This window comes from Strongylocentrotus purpuratus, unplaced genomic scaffold, assembly GCF_000002235.5.
Source record: "Strongylocentrotus purpuratus isolate Spur 01 unplaced genomic scaffold, Spur_5.0 spur5_scaffold_16, whole genome shotgun sequence".
NCBI lineage: Eukaryota > Metazoa > Echinodermata > Echinoidea > Camarodonta > Strongylocentrotidae > Strongylocentrotus > Strongylocentrotus purpuratus.
Window position 1 is genome coordinate 2864933 of NW_022145601.1, and position 11007 is coordinate 2875939.

The 11007-nt window shown below is 36.4% G+C and overlaps 1 protein-coding gene across 1 annotated transcript; it reads left to right on the top strand.

The window, feature by feature from the left end:
• The first annotated feature begins 250 nt into the window (after window positions 1-250).
• LOC589317 (28S ribosomal protein S22, mitochondrial) lies at window positions 251-9308 on the top strand. The gene is made up of 8 exons (XM_030986533.1): window positions 251-456; window positions 2088-2221; window positions 3396-3560; window positions 4017-4160; window positions 5224-5307; window positions 6051-6196; window positions 6926-7034; window positions 8622-9308. The coding sequence occupies exons 1-8, from the start codon at window positions 348-350 to the stop codon at window positions 8724-8726; spliced, it is 996 nt and encodes a 331-aa protein (XP_030842393.1). The 5' UTR covers window positions 251-347; the 3' UTR covers window positions 8727-9308.
• Window positions 9309-11007: the final 1699 nt, after the last annotated feature.

Here is an 11007-nt window from a genome sequence, read left to right on the forward strand (position 1 = left end):
TGTTTTGTTCATAATTGTTGATTCTTTTCCAATAATGTTTATTAGACCTACTTCTACTTCTACTTCTACGACGATACTCAGCAGGATCCATGTAGTGCTGAGGAATAAACTATCTAGTTCTATGTCATGATTGCATTGAATAATTAATTTGTATATCGTGTAGGCCTATATTGTTTTGTTATTTAATTTTTATAGAAATGTGAGGGGCTTTCCATGGTCCACTCGACACTCGTTTATGTGTACAACGATCTGTACATTCATCAAAACTGGCAATCCCACACATCGGTGCACCTTGAACATTTGCCGCTTATTGGTCGCTAGTTTTAAGGAGCTCACCCACAAACCTCATGATGATGCAGAGAAGTCGCCAATTATTATCGACATTTTCGTCGATACGTTTATCTCTAGGACACTCTGGTACTGGACGTAAACTATGTGACTCACTTCATAGTAGAGGTAGTAATTCAAATCTTTATATACTTTTCTTACGCCTGTTTATTACATTTTAATATCGTAAAAACTGTACTAAATTTTATACTCGGTCCCATTCAAATGTTTAAATGTAAGTTCGATGTGGGTTGTCAGAACTTCATAAGCTACGCATTCTTGACAGCCAGTTTTAGGCGTAAAAGTCGGCGCTTGTTCACAACTGTGACCATACTAGGATCCGTATCTCCTGCGTGGAGGTAACCTTACTAGACCATATAATACACCAAAAATCATATAGGGTAGAGTGCCCAGTATTCGGTCACTTAAGGGGAAATCGCTAATATTTTGAATTCTTACCTCTTTTATTTGGCAATCTACCCATCAAAAGAAAAGAAATTTATTCCTCTAACAGGATTTTATAGTCACTTAAATATAGAATAACGATAAGCAAAATACTTCCGAAAGAAGACGGAGCATTTTTCTGCCCAGAATTCGGTCGCGCCGATTAGAATTCGGTCACGTGATTTGTGCGTGGTATCTCCGTTGCCAAAGAGCGAAGCGTATTTGCGCACTATTTTCACACAATTGCGCGATAAAGCACTGAATGTCAATGCGTTGACCGAATACTGGCCGAGCGATCCCGCATGGCAAGGGTATCGTATAAATACCTCTCGCACATCGGCAAATGCGTCATTTGCAAATTCACTGCGATGGAGTGAACACGGAAGTGATTCTCTTCACACACATACTAAATTCATTGCGACAGCACACGCAGTTGTTTCGCAATAGACTTCTACATATGGCTATGCACGTTAGCGCATGTGCTAAGAGAACGCAGAAGTGCAGAAAGTCTTGCGACACTGACCAATTTTGAGCTAAGTTGGAGATCTTTCCGGGGCCCTAAATCTGATTTAATTTTGAGAGTTAAGAAAAGTTGTTCAGCTGCTTGATTTGTGCAAGTTTCGTGGCTCGCAAATTATTTTTAAAATTGTTACAGCTGTCGAAACGGCTGTCTGACCGAATACTGGGAATTGACCGAATACTGGGCGCGCTACCCTAAATTGTCCACATTGGTCGGCCCGATTTTTACATTTCTGCTAGCTGCTGGGGCCAAAATAGTAGAGAAGGATTTTGTTTATGCTCACAATTATATTTTACAAGTACTTCCAATGTATAATCTACATAAATGTTGAAGTATATTGCATCTCTTATTTTCTGGTATAATTTCAACCTTTTTTATTCCTAATTATTTAAATAATTGCAATTTTCCTCAAATTACTTTTTTTATAATCCAGTGGTATTGCGACCAAGGCTATAGCTTGGCTCTTCTTCTCGCCGATAGTATCAATTTCACGAGATTCTAGCTAGTATAGCTCTTCGTGAAACGGTTTAGGAAGATCAGAGACATCTCCGTAGTTGGCGGATAAATTTATGACTGTCTTGTCGTAGGTTTCTAGGAACGGGCCCATTTCCCTTGCTGACTCACCAATTCATAAGATGTAGAGTTTTGACCAAATTTGGATGTCAACTGTGACAATTGAAGATCTGTGTTCACATTTGAGCATTTGTTCTCACTAAACCATCTCGGCCTACATATAGTTTAATTTTGAGCAGCTTTGTTTCCATTTGATTTGAGCGTCTTTGTTCTTATTTTCTAGGCTTTCAGGATGAAGAAGTACAGAGGCTACTGAAGCGGATTACAGGTCTTCAGCTAGAAAAGGTTTTCAAGCCTGCTAAACAGACCTTAGAGGCTCCCAGCTATAAACTCGTCAGCTCCAAGAAATTAGAAGAGGTAGGGATCAAATAGAATGTAAGCCTAGTTGAAAAGATATGAAGGTCAAGTTTGAGTAAAATGGTGAGACTGAAAATCCTGTGTGAAAATTGTATATAGGAATCCAAAACAAGAAATGTACCAGTCTTTTTTTTCAGATGCTGTTTTGCTGATGTTTCGAGATTCGAAATAGATCTGTTTATAAATATAAAATCATTCATATGTCCTATTTTTTTTTGGATTTGTAAAAATTACTTGCATAAGGATTATACTAATTTTCAAGCTTTGTATTGATACATTCGCTAGTTTTGCCTGACCAATCCTAAATATTTTCATCATGAATTGAATTTTGCCATCTCATTTGATTCATACAGACTTTTTAAGAAGAAGATGATATTTCTTTTTCATAACCCAAGTCTCACCTTTGACAAGACCATAGAAATAGTAATCATCAGCTGAGAGCTAGGACACATAAATGGAGACTTTTACAAAGAACTAACTCACTTCCAGCTCTACTAAAGCTGAACAATAAATGAGATGAAGTCCTTGATTTATTTAAAGCCTGTCTGCACTAGTTTAGCCAGGGGGATTAGATCTCCCTGCAAGGTCACTGACAGGTGGTTATCTCATCAGATCAGCTCTTAATTAACATAAGAAAAAGAGGATCATGGGGGACCCACCGTCACCAATTAGGCGTGGTTTGCTATATAGAGGGCGCAAGTAGCTATAAGTAGTGTAGTGGGGCTTTAATTAAAAGCTATTTGTTTTGTGACGTACGGGACATTCAGAGACTTTAAACAAGAAATAACAACAGATGAAATTATTTATATGGCTATCTTTTGGTATGAGTCTGTGGCTATTATGGGCTAGTTCATTTGTGGAAAGTTTTGGTTTTGACTAATTTTTTAATTAATTGTTAATGTAATTAATGTGCCGCGTGACGTACGGGACGCTGTGAACCGTACGTCACGCGGCACATTAATTACATTAACAATTAATTAAAAAATTAGTCAAAACCAAAACTTTCCACAAATGAACTAGCCCATAATAGCCACAGACTCATACCAAAAGATAGCCATATAAATAATTTCATCTGTTGTTATTTCTTGTTTAAAGTCTCTGAATGTCCCGTACGTCACAATCCAAATAGCTTGGACCTGCCCGTATACATTTATCTTTCATCTCTCTGTAAAAGATGCGTCAATCAGCGGAGGAGGAGGCTAGGATGAGGCTTCAGATGCCCCCCGTCCTGGAGGAGAGGACACCTATAGATGAGGTGCTGGAGGAGGATGAAGGCTTGGCTGGTCTCGACACAGCCAATGTGGTCTTCACAGATATCACGTATGGACTCAACGATAGAGTAAGTATACCATCAAATCAAATCCAGGGCCCTGTTGCTTAAAACTTACCATTGATGGTAACTTTGCCATCAATGGCAACTACCATGGTAACAGAGCTCAACAGCCAATCAAAATCAAGGTTTCCATGGTAGTTACCATTGATGGCAAAGTAACCTTAAATGGTAAGTTTTGTGCAACAGGGCCCAGGATTACTTTTGTTTCATGATTGTTTTATTTGACTGCTAAGAAAGTATGTTTATGCTTTACTAAATCCTTTAAGGCTTACCAAACGGCATGAGCACATTCACTTTGTTTCAAACCTGGAACTCCCGGTAACAAGACTACTGCTCTACCACGGAGTCATCACACCTCTTCATGCAATATGCTGATATCTAGTTGCCTAATCAAAGGCGTTAACAAAAAAAAGGAAGGCCATTGTCATTATAAGCCTTTCTTTGCTTTTTCTCCCCATCCAGAAACGATTTGTTGTTGTTCGAGAACCAAGCGGGAGACTTCGGAAGGCAACCTGGGAAGAAAGAGATAGAATCATGCAAATCTACATCCCAAGAGAGAGGAGAGAAGTGGAAGTGCCACCTTTGTTCCATGACGAACAACTTCCAGTAAGCCCATTTTCAACTAAAGTCAAAACCTGAAATTTACCCTGGCAATAGACTACAAGTTACACTTAGAGAATGGTGGTCCTAACAGATTTAAATTAATCCTTTTGATGCTTTGGGGGGGGGATTACCACCCAAACTGTAAAAAAAAAAAATGTGGTTCATCATTTATAGATATGTGGAATATTGTTTGTAGCACGATTTACAATGACAACCAAAACCAAAATCTTGTCTTATTAAATTGTAGTGATATCTACATGTACTGTATGTTAAAACTTAGTTGCATAGTTAGGGCCAAGGTAGCTGTCTTTAGCATACTTTTTTACAAAGTTGAGTAATGATAATTAATAATAATAATACTAACCTAGGCTTCTATAGCACAACAAAATTACAGATAACTGCTAATTCATGAACTTAAAGAAATGTCAAAATCAGAACAAGATTAATCGGCTTCTATAGCACAACAAAATTACAGATAACTGCTAATTCATGAACTTAAAGAAATGTCAGAATCAGAACAAGATTAATCGTAACACTCAATTAGGCCTAACAAAAAAGATGTTGTATTGCCCTTTAGGTGCCAAAACATGGGTCAGTCGGTTGGAAATCTTTTTCTTTTTTTTCTTTTTTTTTACTCCCTCTTTGGTCTGGTATTTTTCAGTTTGAATGTTTTATTACATTTTTTCTCAAAAAAACTGTTTAAAAAAAAAAAGCAGACTGTAGATTTCAAGATTTTGGGGTCGGTCGCAAAGGGCAATACAATATTATATTTTGTTAGGGCTTATAGAGAAATTGAAGCAATTATCAATTATGACAAAAGTACAGCAAGGAAGTTTAAATTATGATGAAATACAATAATGCAGTTTCAATGACATAAGAAATTAAAATTGTTGATAAGAAAACTGATACAGAACTTGATCCTAGAGTCAGTTGAGCCCAATATAACTCTGGCTGGCATGTATGGATAATGAGATTTTAAAAAGTCAAGTTTTATCCAAAAGGTTAAGCTTGTTAAGGTTAACTAAGCTTTCTTATTCTAATTTCTCTCTTTTCTCCACCCTTACAGGCTGTGTTTGCCAACGAGAGACATGAGTTTCTGCTAGATGCAGCATGTGTGCAATTTGAGCCTGATGCAGCAGGATTCTTGGCTGTAAGTTAACAAACAAATTATAAGTTACCATGGAGATAGTTCAGCCCCATCACACCCTACCTATTAGTGTACTTCCACAGTAATCATGTGGGAGAATCTCATAATTCCTTCTCTGTCACTCCTATTTATGAAATGAGAAGATCCAGTGCATCCTCTTAAAAGTAAATGTAAATACTCTTAAAAGTATTAATGCACGATTTTCTGTAAGATGTACATGTATTTAGAGGTGTATTTCATTACATATTTACTTCACTACCCATAAGAGAAGTATAGCATAAATGTGACACATGAATTTTATAATATAAAAATGTATAGAAGCACATTTTAAACACTATCCCTACAAAGTTCTCCTCAGAATGCTTGTGTTACATTGTAAGTGACATTTTGGCACCGTTTTCTTAGAAATGCCCTCTATACTCAATGGCTCATCCTCCCCCCCCCCCCCCCCCCCTCTCTCTCTCTCTCTCTTTCTCTCTCACAACACACACTCACACTTTCTCTCTTTCTCCCTCTCTCTCTCTCACAACACACACTCACACTTTCTTTCTTTCTCCCTCTCTCTCTCCCTCACACACACACACACTACCTTTCTCTGTGTCACTTTCTCTGACACACTACCTCTCTCTCTCTCTCTCCCTCTCTCACCCACACACACACACACAATATCTCTATGTCACTGTCTCTCTCTCTCTTTCTCTCCCTCTTTCTCTCTCCTTCTCCCTCTATCTCTTTCTGTCTTACAGGTTCATCAAAAGGCCTATGAAGACTTAGCCAGCACAGAAATGTATGATGTCCTCCGATCCACCAGGCACTTTGCTGGTATGGCTTACTACTTCAGCAAACATAAGAGGATAGACGGCTTACTGACAGATATGATTCAAAGAGATTTGTGAGTTCATTAGTTTTTGCATGATACATGTACTTGTACTTGTGTGTTTGTAGTTGGTTCTCACACAAAAAAAATGAGTGGATTATAACCCTTTGCTCGCTTTGATCGACTAATAGAACAAACGGTGGGCTGCGACAATCAACTTTTGACACAAATACATAGCATATGTTACGTAAACTTATAACCAATTTAGCAGTCTGGGATTTTAATCTGTATTCAATAAAAAAGTTGATCTATAAATGGATTGAAGGGGCTGAGGACCTCAGAAGAAAAGCTGTTTTAATTAAGCTTTACAGGTTGAGTAAGAAAAATGGAAGTGCATTGCTTCAGCATTTCATTTGCAGGGTTAGTGAATTTCTATAAACTCTGATTTGATTGCTTATATCTAAAATGTCCAGAATCGCTCATAAGTGTTTAGATTAATACCTTTCTTTTTAATTACCCCAAAAATATGCTGCTTCATTGCTAGATCTCCCAGGAACATATTTGCACAGCTAGTACATACAAATAACTCCCCAACAAATTCTTGGAAAGTTCTGAAATTTCAAATGTATCAGTCTTGTTTGTCCCTCTCAAATTTCTTTCATTTTAAACTTAAATTCATAATTCCTTGCCATCATACATGAGAAATTTTCATCCATGATTACCTACTTTTCTTCTACCATTGCTCCGCCAGCATTATTGAACGTTGTTTCATTTTCTACATTGTACTCCAATTCTCCCTCCTAGGTTTGATGATGCAGTAGATCTTATCAGGTTATATAACATCATCCATCCAACCAGTCCAGTAGCCCAGGAGGCACAAACTCTTAATCTGGACTCCATCGACCTCATTAAGGTAAGACAAACGTTGAATCTACCATTCAATAACCAACTCTATAATTTACCAAATTGATGTAGGGCTGCAAATTAAACACAATTTTTGTTTACAAATGTGCAAAATTTGTTTTCTGAATAATTATTTTTTAATTGAATTGAATTGAAAATGATAAACTGGTAATACATGTTCAAACATAAAGTGAGCATTGTAATTGGCCTAAAATACAGCAAAAACAAGTTGTGAAATGTCTGTGTCCCTGTGATCTAAGGATATATTGTATTAAAAATATTGCCTTATACAGTATTGAGAATGATATGTTTGTCCTATAACAAACATCTACTAGTCTCCTTCACATAACATGACAGAGCAGGATTAGGTAGATCCATTCCTTTGTAAAAATCCAGGAAGAGAAATATATATAGTTGTAAAGCTGCTTATAAAGGAAATCATGAAGTTGCTAATTGTTGATATGCTCATGATTAATATACCAGGGGAATGTTTCACAAAGACTAAGATTGACTTTAAGTTGGACTAAACTAAGGCAGGCTGTTCATGCCACTGTTTGCTCTCACCATTTACTGGCATTGGTCTCTCAAGGGACGTACAAATCATTGGCACAAATCTACAGAATTCACTTTTTTTGATAGTTCATTGTTGAAGGAAAAAATATAATCTAAAGATCATAGTGGTGAGAGCAACCAGTGGCATGAATGGCCTGCCATTGTTGAAGGGAAAGTCCACCCCAAAATAAGTTTGTTTCGATAGAGACAGAATAATAAGAAAATCAGGTGAGTGAAAGTTTGAGCAAATTCTGAATGAAAATAAGAAAGTAATGAATTATTGAAGTTGTGATCAATCAAATACAAATTGGCAACTCTGTGACTTATTATACGAGCTCTCCTTCATTTGCTTTGTGCATAATATTCCATAAAATCATGTTTTCTTCGTTATTGATGACGGAATATATATTTGTTCCTTGCAGGGGGAGTATAGAAACATATTTGCAATTATTATATTTGGGGTGCATGTATGGTTGAAATTTTTCTTGAGGGAAAATGAAAATTTTAGATTTTTTTAGTACTGAGCAAATGGAAGTTGAGCTCGCATGATACGTCATAGAGTTGCCAATTTGTGTTTGATTAATCACAACTTCAAAAATCCTAACTTCCTTATTTTTAATCGGAATTTGCTCAAACTTTCACTGACTTGTTTCTCTCATTTTTCTACTCCTATTAAAACTAACTTAATTTCAGGGTGGACTTCCCCTTTAAGTCTTACTTAAAGTCAATCTTAGTCTTTGTGAAACACTCCCCAGGACTACGATGTAAAACAGTCCTGCACCTGACCTTGTTATCCTTATTAAATATGTTTGAACAAATAGACAAATGAATAAATCTATGTCTTCATTTTGATTCAATTTTGAAAAGGTCATAACTGTGTCTTATCCATGACCTTTCTGAATTTAATTTAATTCTGAATCTAATTTTGTGTTCCAGTAAGACAAAGTTTCTATCAGAGTCGACTTTTCTTTTCAAGATTGCCATAATGCCATGTGTAAGCTAACTCTTTCTGTTTCCTTGTCCTAATCTACCTTACATGTTGCAGGCATACATCAGGTTGGACTCTCATCACTCAGGGAAGCTAGAGCTAGCCCTACAAGCATGGGAGAATGCAAGGACACAACCAGAGGCACAGGGTGTGGCAGAATAGTGGTCTCATCAGCAACCGAGGTCTCGTCAACAACCAACTCTGGTGTGTGTGCCATTGTGTGGAATTATATGACAGGGATGCCAGTTTTCAGGCCCTGGCGAGTTATTTGCAGACCATAGTTAAGGCTTTTTTGCTTACAAACTAGCTCATTCTAGGTGATTTTCTGGCATCCCTGATATGAACTCTTTGTCCTACAAGCTTCTGTCCTGGACTTATGTTCACAGACACTGTATACGTAATGAGAGTCAGCTAGAGCAGTTTGTTTCATGTTCCACAAGTCGAGTAAAGTGAGAGAGAGTTTCATGAGTACGGTCATGTCCAGGGTACCTTGTGCCATATATGAACGATGCATTGTCATACATGATGGTCTTGTTCATAGTCCTACCAGAGCACAATGGTAACTGCAATGTTGTACCCATGCTGATCCCCCTCCCCTCAGTTTTGTTCTCCACTATCTTGAGGATGTGCTGCCTATCTCTCTGTCATTGCTGATTGAAATCTGGGCCCTGTTTCATAAAACTTGATATCAATAACAAGTTACAAGCTACTGTTATAAGCTACTGTTATAAGCTACTGTTATAAGCTACTGTTACAAGCTACTGTTATAAGCTACTGAAATCATGGCATCTGATTGGCTGAGAGCAAATTTGTCATAGAAATTAAACAGTTGTTATAGATAACAAGTTTTGTGAAACAATGCCCTACTAATGGATGGAGGAAAGGTTGCCTCTCTTGAAATTCAAAATGGGTCCATGGATTATGCAGTTTGAGACCATCATTGTTTTGGACCAGAAAATAGGAATATATCTGATATATCGTCCTATGAATACCAGCAATTTGGGTTTATTTGTACCAATCACCCCAATTAATTCACTCTGTATGTTATTGATAGGGATTCTATTTCCAGATACTACAGTCAAACCTGTTTATAACAACCGCCCAAGGGAAACACTCAAAGTGGTCTCTGTAGACAGGTTCCTTTAGTTCATGTTTCAATGAGAAACCATTTTCAGGTGGGGGGGGGGGGGTGTGGTCTTTGTAGACAGGTGGTCCCTGAAGCAGGTTTGACTGTACATTCAAAATATGAGCTGCAAATGTTACTTCTTTAAAGAAATATTGAAAGTTTAAATTACCATCAATTGATTCAAGATTTATTTTTTTAAAGTGATTTTTAAGTCGACTAGGAGAAGAACTCGTTATCTTATTCTTTATTTTCTCCATACTCCTTAATCATTAGCCAATAGAATGCCACATTGAAGTTTTCTGAGGTTGATTTTATATTTTCTAGCTAAACATAAGATTATTTGTAGGTGATTGGTACACATAAACAATGCAGATTTTTATGTATTTGAGATATGATGTGACAAGATTTGTTTCATTAAGTTTATCAACACTGAAGAGACATAGATGCAAACAGATTTACAAGCTGATAGAAATGTTGTCAGTTGTACATTTTATATAAATGCTAATAAAAGACAAAATGTAATATACAAATGAACTTGTAATTTTCTCATATTTCTGACTCATGCATATTAATTTTGTAATTCGTATACAAAATATTTCACATTCAATATTTGTTTAATATCTAATACTGTTTACATTGTACAAGATACTGGTCCCCGAGTGAACAATGTATATTATACACATGTACAGCACGATATTTTACATTGGTATAAAAAGAAAGTCTGAAAGATTATCAACATATTCTGTTGTGCACAAACACATAATTGCTCTTGTGTATAAATGAACATTGGCATATATGGCACCTATCACAAATGTAAAAATTAATGCTTTCATATAATTCCTTCTCAAATAGTAAACAATTCAATTCTCATTTATTTCATTTTCGGTTAAAAATTGCATTGATACAAAAGATTCTAAATAGGCAATAACTTTTTTTTTCTTTTCTTCTTATAACTGGTAAAATAAGTCAGATGTTGGTGTTGTTTTTTTCAAATCAAAGGTCATGATTATATTGCGTAATTTGTCCCCCCCCCCCCCCCCCCCCTCTCCCTCAAGAAATAACATATGTATATGTTGATATGAATAATATATACACAAGTGGTTACCATTTGATTTTATTATCAATTTAGGTATTTTTTTCTTTTTTGTTGGTCATATACAGCACAAATCAAAGAGGTAATAGCTCACAGGCAAGGAAGTATAGATGACGAACTAATATATTCCAGTCCTGCGATAAAGAGATTCATTGTTATATGGAAAAAATTGTATAAATAACTTGGTTTCATCATCAGTAGGTCCATGGTTTCACGCTTGATTC